Below are 19,233 nucleotides of genomic sequence, written 5' to 3' on the forward strand. Positions count from 1 at the left end.
CTTAACCCTTGACTTGGTGTTGTCAGCACCACGCTCTCCCGAGTGAACTAACGGGCCATCCCTATATAGGGATCCGAACCCTTGGCCTTGGTGTTATCAGAACCACACTCTCCCAAGTGAGACACGGGCTGGCCCCACCCCCCATCTTTAATAGTAGGAAATCAGTATATAATATTTAAAACTGAAAAATGAAAAAATAGCATAATGAGCATATTATTTAGAAATATGGAGATCGAAATCAGAAACAACTAAAAGTACTGAAAGTGATTAGCTCCAAGGAGTGGGAATAGGTATGGACAAGACGGCAGAATACTGGTCTTCATTTTAAGCCTTATTGTTTTAAAACGTATTACTGACAAAAATAAAAACTAAAAAAAAGAAAAGAAAGGCTAGACTGAATGTTCCTTGAACTGGTTATAAACAGTAACTATTCATGTAAAATTCTATTAATTCATAGACATTCCAAGTACACTTTTTTTTGGGGGGGGGGTGATGACTTGATAATAAAAAGTATTACTTGAAGGGCTGGCCCAGTATAGGGATTCAAACCTGGACTTTGGTTTATCAGCACCATGCTCTAACCAACTAAGCTAACCAGCCCCTTCAAGTAATACTCTTTATTATCAAGAACAATTAAGAAGAAAGATGAAGGGATTTAATCAAAACCAAAAACCATCACATTGACAATTTAATGACTCAGAAGACTCAAAATCAGCTTCCCATTAAAAAGCAGTGGGGGGCTGGCCAGTTAGCTCAGTCTGTTAGAGCATGATGCTGATAACACCAAAATCCAGGGTGTGATCACTGTACTGGCCAGCTGTCAAAAAAAAATTTTTTTTAAAAAGTCCTTTATCTTGATCAGGGTGGTGGATACACAGATGTATACACACGAGGGGTCTTCAAAAAGTTCATGGAAAGGTTCATATTATCTGTTAATTTCATTTTTCCATGGATTTTTTGAAGTATCCTCATATATGAAGCTTTATTGAACTGTACATTAAAAAATTGTGTATTGTAGTGAGTTACACCTCCATGTAAAAGAAAAAAAGTTAACGTGGTTAAAAACTGCAACTCACAATAACATTTACAGTACAAAAAGTACAAACAAAAAAACTATAAATCAAAGTTTGTCTGCCTTTTAGCTTTAAATCTCAGTTTTACAAGCATTCTTATCAGTTAGGGTCAAGAGATGCCCACGGACACTTCAAAAAATACACAAGACTCTCCAATATACCCTTGAACAAACAAACTGTAATCAAAACATATTTTCAGTAGTTTCTCTAAGTATTTAAACAAGGTATATGTACTTATCAGTAGTATTCCCTTTTTAACAAAAAGGAATCGGAGATGTCAACATGCAGTTAAATAGTCCGGACAACAAACGTTATAAGGAGAATTGAGAACAACTACGTATTCTGATTAGGTTACCTCTAAGGCCCTTCCTAATTTTGAAATTCTACAACTCAAAGAAACCAGAAATGCAATCTAACTACCATCAGATTAAATGTTTACTTCTGAATTGAAAAGTCACCAATAAAAAAGTTTTAATTTAATAGATTAACTACTTGAATATTTATTCTAACAAATTCCATACAGTATTTATAAAAATAAAACAGACATATATGGAATGAGCTTCGGCTGAAGATTACCACAACCGTATTGTTAATGATAAAACAATTTTTGAAAATACTTTTGTATTTTATTCACGCTACATTAAGTCAAATAGAACACATTCAGAGTCTTAAACATCATATACGAAAACTCAGCAGATAACTTTTTTTTTTTTTTTTTGGTTGCTGGCCAGTTCGGGGAACCGAACCAGTGACCTTGGTATTACAATGTTGTGCTCTAACCAACTGAGCTAACCAGCCAGCCCAGTAGATAACTTTTGATTGAATAAAAATGTCAAAAAAGAACTCTTAAAACAAATTTTTATCCTAACTGTAGTGGATTGAATTATATCCCCCCAAAACTCATTGAAGCTTGAATTGTATCCCCCACATTTTATGTATTAGAAACTTAGCCCCCACTGTGACTGTTAAGAGGGTGGGAAATCTTATTATGATAACTGAAAGGTGGAGCCTTGAAGAGGTGATTGGGTTGTAGAATCGTGCAGTAGTGAATGGTTAAAAATGGTGGTCAGGGGTGTGGTTCTGAGGACTTTAAAAGAAGAGGAGCGTCTGTCTTTCTCTCCCTGCTCCCACTACCTTTCATTGTGAGACCCCTGGGTCACTCTCACTACCACCAGATGGACTGTGGACTTCCCAGCCTCAGAAACTGTAAGCAAAAAATTTTGTTTTCTTATAAATTACTCAGTTCCACATATTTTGTTATAAGCAACACAAAATGGACTAATACAGAAAACTAGTACCAGAGAAGTGGGGTGTTGCTTATAATAAATACTTGAAAATATGGAGACGGCTTCGGAACTGAATGTTGAGGAAAGGCTGGAGGAGTTTGGAGGACTCAGAAGAAGCCAAAAGACAAGTGAATATTTGGACTGTCTTAGAGACTGGTTAACATGGTGGCGAGCAGAATGCTGATAGAAATATGGACTGTAAACACCATTCTAAGGAGGTCTCAGATAGAAATAAGGAGTTTATTGGAAACTGGAGCAAAGATCACCCTTGCTGTGAACTGGCAAGGAACTTGGCTACATTGTGTCCATGCCCTAGGACTTTGTGGAAGTTGGAACTTAGGAGTTGTGAACCAGAGTACTTGGCAGAAAAAATTTCTAAGCAGCAAAGCATTAAGGAAGCTGCATAGCTACTTGTAACAGCCTATGCTGAATTATGGTGGCAAAGGTATATGATGCAAAGAAAGAATGTAAAAGGGAAGCAGAGTGCAAAAATTTAGAGAATTTGCATCCTGGCCATGTGGTAGAAAAGCAGAGAGCATGCAATGGTGCAGCCCAGCGACCATTAGCTAAGAAGATTAGTACAAAGGAAAGGGATTATCAAGAGAAAGAGAAAAAGGCCTTGAAGACATTGCAGAAGCCTCTGGGCCAACCCTTTCATTTTAGGCCCAAAGGCCCAGGGAGACAAAATGATCTTGGGGAACAGGCCCAAGGCACCCTGCATGGGCTCACTGCTCAGGGCCACCTCGAGAAGTTGCTTCTAGCACCAGCACCCCAGCTGCTTTGGCTGCTCCAACTGTGGCTAAATTGGCCCCAGGTGTGGCTGGACCCACAGCTTTGGAAAATACAAGCCAGAAGTCTTGGCAGAGTCCACGTAGTGTTAGGTCTGCAGGCTCACAGAATGCCAGAACTCGGAAGGCTTAGGAGCCTCCATTTCGATTTCAGAGGATGTATGGAAAAGTCTGGGGGCCCAGGAAGACATCTGTCACAGGGGCGGAGTCACTGCAGACAACCTTCGCTAGAGCAATGCCAAGTGGAAACATGGGGTCAGAGTTGCAGCAGAGAAACCCCATCAGTGCTATGTTTAGTGGGGCTGTGAGAGCGGGACCGCCATGGAAACCCCAGACCTGTGGAGCTACCAGCGTGCAACATCAGCCTGCAAGAACTAAAGCATCACCTGAGATCAAGAAAGCCATAGGAGTGGAGCTGCCAGAGGATTCAGGGACCCAACCCCCCTCACCAGTGTGCAGAGGACATGAAACATGAAATCAAGGTACATGATTCACCAGCTTTGAGATTTAATGTCTACCCTGCTTGGTTTGGGACTTCTTTGGAACCTGTTACACCTTTCTTCTGGCCTATTTCTCTCTTTTAGAATGGAAGCATGTACCCTATGTTTGTCCCACCATTGTATCTTGGAAGTAGATATAACTTTGGACTTTTGAGTTGAAACAAGTTCAGAGTTTGGGGATAAAATGAATGTATTTGCATGTGAAAAGGACAAGAGTGTTGGGGGGCCAGGGACAGAATGTAGTGGATTGAATTATGTCCCCCCAAAACCCATTGAAGCTTGAATTGTATCCCCCACGTTTTATGTATTAGAAACTTAGCCCCCACTGTGACTGTTAAGAAGGTGGGAAATCCTATTATGGTAATTGTAAGGTGGGGCCTTGAAGAGGTGATTGGGTTGTAGGACCATGCAGTAGTGAATGGATTAAAAATGGTGGTCAGGGGTGTGGTTCTGAGGGCTTTAAAAGAAGAAGTCTGTGTGTGTCTCTCTCTCTCTCTGCTTCCACTATCTTGCAATGTGAGACCCCTGGGTCACTGTTGCCACCCAGATGGACTGCGGATTTCCCAGCCTCAGAAACTGTAAGCAATAAATTTTGTTTTGTTATAAATTACCCAGTTCCATGTATTTTGTTATAAGCTACACAAAATGGCCTAATACACTAATGGTTCCCTATAAAAAGACACAAACTCACCCTTCAAATTTACTATAATTTGCTCTCTGGTATCATAGGTTTCCATAAAACTGCACTAGACAATTCTTGGCACAGTGCTTAATTACTGACATCATTACCTGACTGATTAAAAAAAAAGCCTAAAGCTGTATTTTAGCATAAGACCACACTTCCCAGAATTATGGGAAGAGAATTGTGACCTGACACTAATTTTAAAAAGTATCGCTAAAAGATAATTTAAATGTGATTATTCTTTTTCTTGAAAGTGAAATCTGCCAAAATTAACTCTGCAATTTAAATGAGAATAAATTTTTATTTCAAAATAGTGCATCAATCATAGGACATGAAAGTCCACAAAAATAAGTCATTTAAAAAATAAAAATAAAAAATAAATTTCTAAAAAGTTGTTTTGCAAAAATTCTTCAGATTATTAAGCTGTCTTTGCCCACAAATCAGAGCAACCATAGATTTTTACTAGTGTACTACCAGAACATGTTTTCAAGGTAATTCTTATAATCTCTTACAGGTCAGTTAGGTTTTTTCCACCTTCGAGAATGTAATGTTATAAAGTTAACATATATTTGGGCAAAAATAATCTAAACTCACCCTTAAATTCCTAAGCTATTGTTCATTCTACTGGATTATGTTGGTCTCAGCCATTAACACTACTTATCGGTACATACTCTAAAACTGATATATACCACACATGAGAATACTGAGTAACATGAAGAGATATAGGTATAACGTTAAATAAGCTCAGCATAGGACATTATAAACATAGCACAAGATAATATTAGTAGCTTGGTGTCATTTCTTTTGCATACTGTGTATCACATAGCCTACTAATCTGAGTCACTAAATATTAATCTCCTAACAAATTATATGACAGCTTTTAAAAACTTGTCATTTTCATTTATTCATTCATATATTTCATCGCCAAACAAATCCTACATCAGAAATGATGTTTCTCACCAAGTTTACTAGAAATTCCTAATTTCATAAATTCACAAGCCTCTGCTCCAATTTCTAAAAGAAGTACAAGCCTCACCTTGCTCAAAGCATACAGATCCAAGATTTTTCTCTCCACCACTGGGATCTTCAAAGTAGATCCTTGAAGTTCCCAAAATTTTGCTAGTTGATCCAAGAAGTCCAGTCTCACTCTGGTCATTGCCTAAGATTATTAAAAGACAGAAATGAGAAATAGGAGATAAGTTATGACTGAAAATAAGTGAATGAGTTATACTTTAATAAAGGTACTCATTTTTCTAAAGAAATTCAAAGACTTTTCATCATTGCTTAGTTCAACCCTGTAAAATAAGCCAGTAATAAACAGGCAAAATACTTTTTTTTTAAAATTTTATTTTATTTTGTCAATATACAATGTGATTGTTTATTGTGGCCCATTACCGAAACCTCCCTCCCCAGGCAAAATACTTCTAATAAACTTTATTCAGGCTGGCCACCTAGCTCAGTTGGTTAGAGCACAGCCTTAAAACCCTAAGGTCATGGGTTCAGATCCCCATACTGGGCAGCTGCAAAAAAAAAAAAATATATATATATATATATATATATATATATATATATTTGTTAAGGCAAAAAAGTTACTCTAATACATGTAAAAAGTTCTCATATTAGCAAACGAAACTATTTTTATTCCAAAATTGGTTTAACTTCATGCTAACCAGCAAATTTAATAAGTCAAATTATTCTGTCTTTAACCATTCTAATTCTGTCACTTCATCTGTAGATAATTTGCACACTTTAGGTGCATCAACTCCCTACCTTGCTGATATTAAGATGTTTCATCAAGTATCTAATTATGAAAGACTAAAGGAAAAAATACGTATTAAAATCTCAGATTGGTAACACCAAAGTCAAGATTTCAGGTCACTGTACTGGCTAGCCACCAGAAAATTTTTTAAAAATTTATTTAAATCTCAGACAATAAATATTTTAGGAGTATGGGGGTGGAGGGGACACCTAAGCATGACATAATAAACCTTAGCTATCAAAGATTTCCCTTTTGGGGGCTGGCCCATTGTTCACCTGGGAGAGTGTGGTGCTGACAACACCAAGTTAAGGGTTAAGATCCCCTTACTGGTCATCTTTATTAAAAAAGAAAAAATTTTCCTTCTGCACTTCAAAGTCGTGTTCAGACCATACTAAGTACCTTCTGAAAATCCAGCAGACAGGAAAAACAGCGATATTTAAAGACTTCAATTCAGAAAATTTCAGAGAAATTAGTAATATTTAAAGGGAGATCTTAAATCAGATTAACAGTCCTTGAAAAGTTCTGTTGAAACAACGTCAAAAAAAAAAAAAAAAAACCCTTAGGGCCGGCCCGTGGCTCACTCGAGAGAGTGCAGTGCTGATAACACCAAGGCCACGGGTTCGGATCCCACATAGGGATGGCCAGTTAGCTCAATGGCTGAGCATGGTGCTGACAACACCAAGCCAAGAGTTAAGATCCCCTTACCGGTCATCTTCAAAAAAGGTAAAACCCCTTTTAAAACTCGGTTTTTAACAGAATTTTAAAACCTATTTTCCAAGGGCCACGAGACAGAAGTCTTCCAAGATTAACAAAAAAAAAATTTAGAACAAACACTAAAGAAAGTGGAATTTAAGAATCCAGGTCTCTGAAGCTAAGCATTGGATATTTCCACTCTAGCATTGGCTAGAGTTAGTTTCCCATAATCTCAGTTAAGTGGAAAAACACAACTACTTTAAACAATTTTTTAAAAATCAGATACTTCCTCCAAACCTCAGGTAACTATTACAGTCAATCCCAATTAACAGAAACTTTGGGCCCTGGTACAAAGAGATTTTCAAAGTCCTCTACCTAGAGCCCGACCATAAAAAATGAATCAGGAGGCAGAAATGGCAACATAACACTCACCTCAAGTTCATTCAGGCGCTGGACTCTCGGAGTGAAACGAAAGCTTTTTACTTCACATGCAAATGGAGGTTGCCAATCCTAAGTAGAAAGAATTTTTTTTAAAACACAGTGGTATACAAGCAAGGTATATAATATTTATATAATAAATATAAAGGTATTTATTCCCTTAATTAAGGGGGTGAGTTGCCATAAATCATGGTAACAGATTAATTTATGTCTTCTTTATTGTAGACACAGAAAAAGTAATATTTTTTAGATAAAATAATTTTAGTATTAGAGAAGCCATTCTCCTCAAATCTCACCAGTCCCACTACTTATATCCCACAATTATGCTTTCCCAAGTTACACATGTGCACTGCAATGAGCTTATGTTTAAGTGTCTAGTAAACATATGGGCTATAAATGGGTAAAACTAAAGATTAAAAAGATTTTTTGGAAGTCCTTATATATTTGGATCATTTTTTAAAAATTTATGTGTAATGAGACAGAGCACGTTATTGTCTAAGTTATACAGATGTTTTGTTCAAAGCGTGCTTCTGGGCGCCGGCCCGTGGCTCACTTGGGAGAGTATGGTGCTGATAACACCAAGGCCATGGGTTTGGATCCCATATAGGGATGGCCGGTTTGCTCAACGGGTGAGCATGGTGCTGACAACACCAAGCCAAGGGTTAAGATCCCCTTACCGGTCATCTTTTTAAAAAAGGCCTGCTTCTGGAGTACTGAAATAGTTAAAAAAAAAAAAAAAAAAAAAAAAAAGTAAGCAAACCCACAGAACAAGGACAATTTCCAGACTGTGGAAATTAAAATGAGACAGCACATTTCAAGTGGGATTCTAGAGAACACAGTTTGATTTGGCCTAATAGAAAATCCATTTAAATATGTGAGAAGTAGTCAAAAAAAAAAAGTCTTACTTGGAAAGTAAAGTAAATCTGCCAATATTAAAATTAACAGTCTAGGGCCGGCCCGTGGCTCACTTGGGAGAGTGTGGTGCTGATAACACCAAGGCCACAGGTTCGGATCCCTCTATAGGGATGGCTGGTTAACTCACTTGGGAGAGCGTGGTGCTGACAACACCAAGTTGAGGGTTAAGATCCCCTTACCGGTCATCTTTTTAAAAAATAAATTAATTAAATAAAATTAAAAGTCTGCTGTAAACAAGATGTATTTTCAATATGTGACACACAAAGAAGGCATATTACTACAGCCTTTTTTAAATAATAAAAAAATTACTTTTTCTACCAAAAAGAACCTGCAACAGAATTTCTAATGAATAAGTGCAACAGAGTAGATGAAAATATGGTTTAGAAAAAAACTTCAATGCTTAAGATTTTGTCCATATTAGGTAATTTTGATAGAAAAATGATTGAGAGGAAGCTTTCAGAGGATGGCAATGCACATCATCTAGCAATTATCTGTTAATACTTTGCTTCCAATTAATTTATAGTCTATAATCTTAACCAAATTCATTCAACAGAGTGGGAATAGCACTTATGTTTTAGAATTAGAAAAATTAACTAGATTCAAAATCTCCTTTGCCACTTGCCCAAGATCACACACTTGGTAAGTGTTTTAATTTACCCAGACTTGCCTCATTTGTAAAATGAGGACTTACTTTACCTACTAGGGCTTCAAAGATTAAATAAAACAATCTTTATGTGCTAAGTTAGCTCCTCCTCTTCCATTCCATCTAAGCTTTTAATTCACTGTGTTGCTTATCACGGTGGCAGTCTGTGGTGAGGGCAGATACTTTTTAAAATGCAACACCAGTAACAGTGCTTAATATTTTATTTTTACTAATACAAGACAAAACAAAATATCTTAAGAAGCACTGTCTGAGGCAATGGTTTGCAAACTTTAATTTTCATTAAGAATCACCTAAGTATCGATAAGCAGATGAAATTGATTCTACTCTTAATAAGGCCTAGGGATCTGCATTTTAACAAGCATTCAGTTGATATTGGTAAGGTTGGTTCAGCAACCACATTTGGAAAGCACTGGACTAACGGATAAAGAAAAAAACCTTTTGACCTTGAGCATACCACTCAACCTCTTGGGGCATTAATTCCCTCTATACAAGGGACGGTATTTGCTTTCCTTACCCTAAACATTGAGGATTATAATTAACCTACAGGCAATACTACTTATTTGCAATCATTGCGACTCTAGAATCTTTGACTCTCAGTGCCTTGTATCAAGAGATTTCAACGTTTTCTTCTACCTCCATTATTGACCAAGTCTTCCTAACCCTCTAAATTTTAAAAACAATTGCTGCTCCTTCTCTTCCCCGGGGAATACTTCTTCAGTGCAGCACTAATTAGTGTGGAGTACGTGTCTGGTGACACCATCTTAGGGGACAATTAGAGCTCAGATTACCTTTTCAGAAACCCTAACCCTGAGATGAAGCCTACGAATATTTAATAAACTAAGTATTACCAAGGCCTGAATAAAGAAATAGCATACAGAAGGGCAGTTTCTACTATCTAACCATAACGAGGATTGTACAGGAAAGTAGAACGTGTCGTGTTTATAACACTTCAAACACCTTACCAGCCAATGAAAGGCGTAACAACGCCTTTTGTTACCCTTGCCCATAATCCAGAAAAAAAAATATAAGTTCCCAAGTTTTAGACAGAAAAAGCCCCAGGGACACCACTTTCTCGCGTTCAAACGTGCCTACATAAGACCGCAGAAGAAACTGAAGCAAAAACATCCAGAAACTTAGCCTCCAGTTTGAGAAATGAGGGCGAGTATATATAAAAAGACAGAAGGACCAGAAAAGTAGAGGTAAACCTAGAGTATCGACTCCCCCATTCTCCCTTCTCCCCCTCTCTCCCCACAGTCTCTGGTACCTTGGGCGGTCGGATTTTGCAGATGCCAGTTTTCTCGGCCAGAGGCCGGATGCGGCCGATAAAGCTGAGCGGGTCTGTGAACTCCTCCCAGCTGGGCTCAAAGACTGGGCACTCCGGGGGTGGCACGAACTCCGCCGCGTAGCCCCCCGTCCCCACGCCCGCCATGGCAACAGCCAGAGGGCCCCGTGGGGGAACTGTTGGAGAAAGGCTGGCTGAAGCCCACCGAGCCCTCTCACATCCCCTGACTGGGGCCGAAGCGCATCTTCTGGGACAGGAACCTTTCAACGCAAAAACCCCAGAATCGCTTCCTCCTCTCGTTTGTTATTGTTTCCTTCAGGGCTTTTCCTCTAAGGTCCAAGACTTCTCCGGAAGTTAACGTACTGTCAAATCCCTCCGCTGCCACAGGAAACAGAATCCTTCCGCCGCGACCCCTCGTTGTCCGACTCTTCCTTTTTCTTCCCTCTCCTGGCTTTTTGTCTCCTTGCCCGCCAAAGTTTGCGCAGCCCGACGACTCCAGGCGGCTCACCCTTGAGGGTCGTCCCACGATCTCTCCTCTAGAAGAGGTAAGGGTGGTGGGAAGCAGTCGGGCAAGGCGAACGGCTCTTCCGGCGCGGAGGAATGCGTAACACTGCAGAGGGCAGAGGTTCTGCTTCCGGTGAGGTGGGCCCAGTTCCTCTTTGTGTATAAACGGACGTGGAGACCAACCGGTCCCGTCCCGCTTTCGCTTATCGGTGCAGATTTATCGTGATTTATTTCAGCCTACTTGTCTGCATTTTACAAAGTAACTAACCTTTCCAGCATTTCTGTCTCTCTCCTTTTCTAGTTTCTTGACTGCTGGTATCTTAACGAATAATCTCACTCGGCCACTTTATACCCGCCTCTTCACCACAAATTCGGGTCGAACCCATCCCCCAAATCCTGCTCACCGGCTTTAGCCACCATCCAGGAATTGCTTTTCGTCCCACACAGGAAGCAACAGCTCTTCGCCTTGTTTTTCTCGTAATTGACAGTTTACCCCAAATCATCTCCTTTTAACAACAATCAGGTCCCTCTGTCAGCACATGATGTGTAATCCGTTTTCATTTTGCTATAAAAACTATGGCAACTGTTCCGACCTGGCTTGTCAAAAACCCACTATACCAGTGTCTATCTCATTTCCTCCAAATTGTGGAGAGGTATGTAAAAAGGACTAAAGAAACCATGAAGGGGTAGTTCTTTGTATTAAATATTAATACAAAAGAAAGGTCCTTCTCAGACATAGATAATCCACCATGCAATCTCAGATACCCCCAGGACCTAAATTGCCAAATTTAGGCTGATGTCTCTATTTCCAGCCTACACTTACTTACCTCCTGAGTTACAAGCCAGCTACCTATTGGGCTTGGTTAACTCAAAGTACCTTAAACTCATCGTTCTCGTCTATTTCTTCGGTGTTTCTGCTTTCCATGAATGACTTCATTTATGTAGTCAGGTGAAATAATCCTAATTCTTCTAGCTCTCTTACTTCCCAGGTACAATCGTGTATCAATTCAGGAGATTCTATCACCTAAAAATCTTAAATCCACCCATGTCTCAACGTCCTCATTACCACTATCCTAATTTAAATTCTCTCTCATCTGAACTATGATAACAGTTCAGTTCTTTTCCCTTCTTGAATGCCTCTGCATTCAATAGTTGGATTGCTTTGTCTAAAACCCAGAATTCATCTCACTTTTTATCTCCAAACTCAACGACTCCAAACTTCTTTCTTATTTGTTGCCTTACTCTCCAGCTTCATCTCTCTTACTTCTTCGTATAGCCTACAGAACTTTTTGTGGTGTTCTAACACACCATGCTTTTCCTCGCCTATGAGCATTCACAGATATTTCCACTGGCTGGAACATTTTTGTACTCTCCTGACCCAACCCCATCCCTACAGCTTGATATGTCCCATACCTGGCTAAATTCCTACTCATCCTTCATCAAATCAGATTAAATATCACTTCCTCTGGAAAGTCTTCCCTAATCCTCAAAATGGGTGTAGTCAGCAGCAACCTGTGCTTCCTTGTCATACTTTTTGAAACTTTGTTTAATTGCCTTTCTTCCTCAGACTAAGCTATACAAATACAGGGACATGATCTGTCTTATTGACCTTTGTTTCCCCAGCTCCTAAAATAGTGCTTGGTGTATAGGATGTATGCAACAAATATCTGCTAAATGAATTAATAAATAAATGGATTCACCCAATAAATAAGTAAATTGAATTCATAAACCAATTCGTTTTGTGTTTCATTGCCTCATCCTACGCTTATGTATACCAGAATTTTATTTGAGACTGTACTAGGATGTGACGTACATGATATCCTTCCATTTGGTTATATGAGGGTACTTCAAAAAGTTCATGGAAAGGTTGGCCAGTTGGCTTGATTAGTTAGGGTGCAGCCTTGTAATACTCAGGGCACAGGTTCAGATCCCCGTTCTGGCCAGCCACAAAAAAAGAAAAAAAGTTTGTGAAAAGATTTATATTTTCTTTTCTTTTTCTTTTTTTTTTTTTTTTGACCGGTAAGGGGATCGCAACCCTTGGCACGGTGTTGTCTGCACCACGCGCTGCACTCTCCTGAGTGAGCCACGGGGCCGGCCGAAGATTTGTATTATCTTTTAATTCTGTTTTTCATTAGCTTTTTGATGTACTTGTTAAGCATTCACAAAAGTTAATACCTAGTTACTCATACCCACTTGCCTAAACCCCATACACAAACATTTTTAGAATACATAATGTTTCAGTTACTCCTTGCTGTGTAACAAACCACCAGAAAACTTAGTGGCTGATAATAAAAAAGATTTATTATCACAATTCTGGGTTGGCAATCTGGTGTTCTGATGGCCTCAACTGCACCTCACTCATGCAGTTACAGTCATCTGACATCTTAACTGGTATAATGATTAATTTTATGTGTAAATTTGGCTGAGCCACAGTGCCCAGATATGTGGTCAAACATGCTGGATGTTTCTTATAGGTTGTTTTGGATGAGATAAACACTTAAATTGGTGGACTTTGAGTAAAGCAGATTGCTCTCCGTAATGTAAGTGGGCCTCATCCAATCAATTGGAGACCTGAATAGAACAAAAGACTGACCTTTGGGCCCTGCAGTCAAGATGGTGGAATAGACAGTCCCCGGCGTTACTCTTTCCCAATTACAACCAATTATCAACCAATTTACAACTGTTAAAAAGCAATGACAGGGCCGGCCCATGGCTCACCTGGGAGAGTGTGGTGCTGACAATGCCAAGTCAAGAGTTAAGAGCCCCTTACCGGTCATCTTAAAAAAAAAAAAAAAAAAAAAGCAATGACAACCACACTGGGGCCACTAGAGCTCAGGGGAAGAGGAAGAGAGAACTATGGAGTGTATAAGGCAGGAGAAGCCATGATGAGAGAAAGAAAGGACCACTCCTACCATTTCGAATCCTGGCCACTTGAAGGCCAGAGCTGGTGAGTGCACGGAGCAAGAGCTGGCAAAAGCTGCTGCTGCGCCCTTCCTATGAAATTGCTTGGAGGCTGCAGGGGAGAAGAGGGCCTTGGTGGCCCTCGGGCCAGCAAGACCACTAACAGGGTTCCTGTGGACCCACATAGGAGCGAGGGGGGCACAGACAACTGAAAAAAGCCACTAAGAGGCTGGTGGGTCACCTCAAGGGACTGGCACATGGCCCGTCCCATGGGTAGTGTCTGGAGTACGGGTGGTGGGGGAGACGGGCCACCGGGGGAACATTGGGGCACAGCATGGACAGCTGATCTGCCCTCCAATCAGCACAATCCCACTCAGTGGAGACTCTTCAGGAATATGCAACTGCAGGGGTGCAGTTTACTGGAAAGATTCAGGCCCAGACCAGAGTTTCCACACAACCCAGGTGTACTGAATCTCACGAGACCCAGAAGTACCTACAAAGTCAACCATTAAAACCTGATCTGTACAAAAAGCCTCCCCAAGGGAATCAGCAGCAAAGCAGCAATTTAGCTCAACCACAGAGCTCAAGTGCTGGTCCCCACAGGAAGTTCCCCCATTTTAGAAGCAAGCAAAGGACAACAAATTAGCTCCAGTGCAGAGTTTAAGTAGTGGAAACAGTGAATAATCCAACACAGAACTGAAAGAAAAAACAAAATACCCATAGACCAGAGACAAAGTTTGATATTAACTACTAAAGGTCTCACTTCACCAAAGAACACCTATAAAACCTAAAAGGACCAGAAGCCCCGTAGGCCCACAAGCCAGGGAGAGGGGAAGGCCAGGGGCCTCAGCCATGCCCCCCAACACCCACACCCAGCCCAGCGACAATCACAAAGCTACCACAGGAAACACCCCAGGCTCCCGAGCTGGGGCAGTGAGGGGCCGAGGGCTTCAGCCACACACCCCTGATATCTGCATTCAGCCCAGCAATGACCAAGCCACCACTGGAAGCCTCCTGGTCTCCCCTGCAGAAATGAGGTGGATGTCACAGGTCTCAACCATGCCCGCTTTCCTTCCTCCTACCACCCTATTTCCTTCCCCCTTACCCTCTCACCCTCCCACCCAACTGCTCCGCAAAAACATCTTAGAATGCAAAACAGATGGAGCTGGGAACCAACCCGTCCTCCTAAAACCAGGAGAGGAACATGCCAAAAACACCACTTCCATGGGGGTGGCCCACCACAGCCACCACAATAGCCACAGCTGCCACAAAAGTGGCTAGATGCCACAACCACTGTGTAGATGTCCTGCCAGCCACTCGAGTGCATTGACACAAGGAGAGTCACCAGCAGAGTCCAAAGAAAAGAAGAGGATGTCTCTCTCCACAAAGCCCGTTCCAGAGTGACAGAAGAAGCATCTACTCTACGATAATATTGGGGGACCTGAACACACCTCTCTCAGCATTGGACAGATCATCTAGGCAACAAATCAACAGAGTAGCCATTACTGTTTCAGAGGGAGAGAAGAAATCTAGGGTTATCTGTGGTGGGAGTGGAGAGGGAGAGGGGGATGGGGAGAGATTGGACAAGGAGCATAAAGAATAAGTACTTTTTGTAATAGTGTATATGCTAATAATATTGATTTGATCAACATGTGTCAACATTGAACCTAAAAAATATGTATAATCAATCATGATTCAATTAAAAAAAATTAAAAAAAAAAAAAAAGACTGACCTTCCCCAAGCAAGAAGGAATTTTTCCATCAGATGGCCCTTCAGACTTGAACTGCAGCCTCAACTTTTCCCTGGTCTCCAGCCCACCAACCAGCCCTGCAGATTTTGGACTTTCCAGCCTCTATAATCATGTGAGCCAATTCCTTAAAAGAAATCACACACACACACACACACACACACACACACACACTCACACACACACACACACACACACACACACACACAGACACAGACGGTTCTATTTTTCTGAAGAACCCTGACTAATACAACGAGGGTGGGAGGGTCCAAGATGGTCTCACTCACTTGTCTGGTAGTTGGTGCTGGATGTTGGCTGGGAAATGAACAGAAATATGTGGGCCACACGTTAATTGCTGGTTTATACTATAATTTTTTTAAGTTTTTATTTATTTTTATTTATTCTTAATTGACAAATAATAATTATGTTATACTGGAATCTGAATTAACATAAGGACTAGGAGGGCTGGAAGAGACCTGCTTTAAAGAGAGGAAAGAAAAGTAAACAACCTATCGGAACAACAGTCTCAACAACAGGTCTTTGCTTATTAAATATTTAAGTATTTAAATTTTAACACTTTGTATATGTTAGTGGGTTCTTTTAAAATGCTGTAAAATAGGTTGGTTCTCTTACATACTTTAACATTACAAAAAAATCAAGTGTAGTTAACACGCCCTCAACTACATTTAGGCCAATAAAATGATAACTTACTCAGTAACTGATGGTCTGTGACTGAATTCAACTCCGTTCAACAGTTCAATTTGGTAACATTTGTATGGGTTACCATCCAGCACTATGTTTGGACATCACTTTAAACCAGTGCTGTTTAATGTGTGTGAGAATGGTGTTTGATGGAGGCATGAATAGTTTCAAAAACCATATTTGGTATTTAGAAAACAGACAAAAATTGTTATTTGTACTACAAACCTGAGAAAGTAAGTCAACAGATTCAATTAACAGGGATATATATACGACACACTTGAGATGCATTTTTAAGGGAGGTTTGGGAAGTCAGACTCCAAGTACTTCACAGGGAACAAATCAGAATAAAATAAGTTCAATTTTTATGAAATATAAAGGTTGAAAAACTATAATTAAAAATTTTCCTTCTTCCTTTATCATGATGTGAATAAGAAAACAGTTGTCATTTGAAGTATCACATTTAAAAATCTTTAGGTCACGAGCCAGCTGCCAAAAAAAAAAATCCTTTTTATCATTGTAACTATCAGAGCCATAGAACCTTGAACCTGATATAGGCCTGAAACCTATTGTTATCTCCAAATTCTTATGAAATGCTACCACACACTCTTGAATTAATCCCTTTATAACTTCCTTTTACATATCCTCTTGATGTTTAAATGAGAGACTTGCTAGTCACTATGTTCAAAATGCTAGTATAAATATAATCTTTTACTAAAGCCCTTGTGTACATGCATTTTGCCCTTCTCCTGGAATACTATCCCTAATAGTATTAATAAGTAATTGAAATCTATTATTGGCTTCACTATTGCCTTAAAGTTCCATTATTTTTTAAAAAATTTAAAACGTTGACATATTCTTCATATGTAATTGACAGTTTTGTTTTTATCTGTTCTTTGAGATTATTGATGAAAATACATTTATAATACATTTATAATTTATAATATCCTATAAATATATATACACAGGTGAATAAAAGAACCAGTGATTAGAAATTCATTAAAAATCAGGCCCAGCCTGTGGCTCACTTGGGAGAGTGTGGTGCTGGTGACACCAAGGCCACGAGTTTGGATCCCTGTATAGGGATGGCCGGTTGGCTTACTTCGGAGAACATGGTGCTGACAACACCAAGCAAAGGGCTAAGATCCCCTTACCAGTCATCTCTTCGAACAACAACAAAAAAAGAAATTCATTAAAAATCATGTAAATGTAAATCACATTCAAGTAAATGGCACTATCGTGGGTAAAACATAAGCTGTGGGCACTCTGAGGGAAGGTTGATGCCATGATCTGAATGTTTGTCCCCTCCAAAGCTCATGTGGAAACTTGATTCCCAGTGTAGCAGTGTTTAGAAGTGGAGCTTGGGAGGTGACTGGATCATGAGGGCTCTGCCTTCATAAATGAATTAATGGTTTAATGGATGAGTGGGTTATCATGGCAGTGGCTGTGGTGACTTATAAGGAGAGCAAGTAAGCACATTAACACACATGCAGCACTTTAAAAAAAAAAAAAAAAAAGATGACCGGTAAGGGGATCTCAACCCTTGACTTGGTGGTGTCAGCACCACGCTCTCCCGAGTGTGGGCCAGCCCAACATGCAGCACTTTTGCCATGTGATACCCTGTGCCACCTGAGGACTCTGCAGAGAGTCCCGACCAAGAAGAAAGCCCTCACCACATGCGTCCCTCAGCCTTGGTATTCCCAGTCTCCAAAACTGTAAGATATAAATTTTGTTTTCTAATAAATAAAAAAACTGAGGTCTGGCTGGTTAGCTCAATTAGAGGGTGGCGCTGATAACACCAACGTCTAGGGCTTGATCCCTGTACCGGCCAGACACCAAAAAACCCAAAACAAACAAACAAAAGCACAAAAAACTGGGTAAAGGATTCCCACATAATTGGTTTGTATTATCCCAAATTTATTCTAAAGATTTTATCAATCACCTTCTATACCACAGATGCCTTCACAGAGGACAAATGTGGAGATAAGGGGAAGGAGAAACAGTTCTGGGGAAATGTTGCTCTTCACTTCTGAAGGCTTCACTAAAGATGGAGACCATAAATTTATGGTGATATCATTTCTCATAAATGTGGGACATCCTCCAGCAGCATACGTAGAAGGCAGACGGTAAGAATAATCTAAAGTGCAGAGGCTACCGTCACAGGCACAATAAGAAAACAAAGAGAAGGGGACGAGGATACCAGCAAGATCAGCCAGTTATGCACTATAGAACTAAGCTGAGTAGGAAAATAAAACCCTGGGAAGGGATGATGTATCAAGTTAGTGTTCCCCAGACTATTCTTCTCACAGCCTCCAAACTATCCCTCCTCCTGTATTTTTCCATTGTGATTAAGGTTAGCTGCTCCAGCTAGCTTCCCTGTCCTGGACCCAGTCAAATGGAATTCTTAAATATCGCCCATTTTCCTCTTTGTATTTCCAACAATGCTACTCTTATTTAGGCTTTTTTACTCATATAAGTTATCACTTTAGCCTTCCCAGATCTTTTTCTTTCTTTTTGTTTGTTTGTTTGGAGTTTAAAGTCTCCATTTCTTTTTCTTTTCTTTCTTTTTTTTTTTACAAAAATACAATGTAAGACCATCGTGCTCATGATAGGAAAAGTGTTGGGGTGGAGGGACATAGCATGGATATCAAAGGACTTCCCTTCAAAGTACCACCATTCTACACCAGGAGCTCCTGTGTACACACAGGTAGTACTAGAATGACGACTCCCATCTGCCCAGATAGGACCCCACCTATCTGTGAGCACTGGCTTGAGGAAAGTCCAGACCAGACAGAGAACCACTGCCAAGAGAGCAAATGCTCAGAATTAGCCTTCCAGATCTTTAAGCTAAAGATCAATTGTTTTCAATTGATCTTTTGCCAAAAGAGTGATTTTTTTCAAAATTATCAATCTGATGTTGGGTTGCTGAGAGAGAGGGATGGACTGAGAATGACCCTTTGGCATTTTAATGAACGATGAATGATAAAGGATGCATTAACCAAGATGAGACTGGAAGAAGAGCAATCTAATAGGGGAAACAGCACATGTTAAGAAAGAAATGTTATGCATACACTAAACAACATTTATTGATATCTGTTGTGTGCCAGGCACTCTTCCAGATGCTGAATATATGACAGTGAACAACAACAACAAAAAGACAAAGTATCTGTTCTTACAGAGCTCACATTCCAGTGGTGAGGGTGACAAAATAATAAGCGCAAGCAAATAAATGTGTACTATTTTGGTGTTCATAAGATCTTTTTAAAAGAAGAGAAAGTAAAAGGGATAGGGAATGGGAGGG

The 19,233-nt window shown here is 39.9% G+C and overlaps 1 protein-coding gene across 3 annotated transcripts in view; it reads right to left on the reverse strand.

Moving 5' to 3' along the window:
• Window positions 1-10,390, reverse strand: part of KDM5A (lysine demethylase 5A) — a 135,030-nt gene extending 124,640 nt beyond the window's left edge. For all 3 annotated transcript variants that reach the window (XR_010021333.1, XM_063074954.1, XM_063074941.1), the window contains exons 1-3: window positions 10,063-10,390; window positions 7,214-7,291; window positions 5,366-5,488 (exon numbers count right to left, since the gene is read on the reverse strand). Coding sequence is in view for 2 of the 3 variants with exons in the window: in XM_063074954.1 (XP_062931024.1) it covers window positions 5,366-5,488; window positions 7,214-7,291; window positions 10,063-10,227 (366 nt within the window). In the remaining variant the exon portion in view is untranslated. The remainder of the gene's footprint in view (window positions 1-5,365; window positions 5,489-7,213; window positions 7,292-10,062) is intronic.
• Between the last annotated feature and the right edge of the window lie 8,843 nt (window positions 10,391-19,233).

The sequence above is a fragment of the Cynocephalus volans genome, chromosome 1, assembly GCF_027409185.1.
Source record: "Cynocephalus volans isolate mCynVol1 chromosome 1, mCynVol1.pri, whole genome shotgun sequence".
Lineage (NCBI taxonomy): Eukaryota > Metazoa > Chordata > Mammalia > Dermoptera > Cynocephalidae > Cynocephalus > Cynocephalus volans.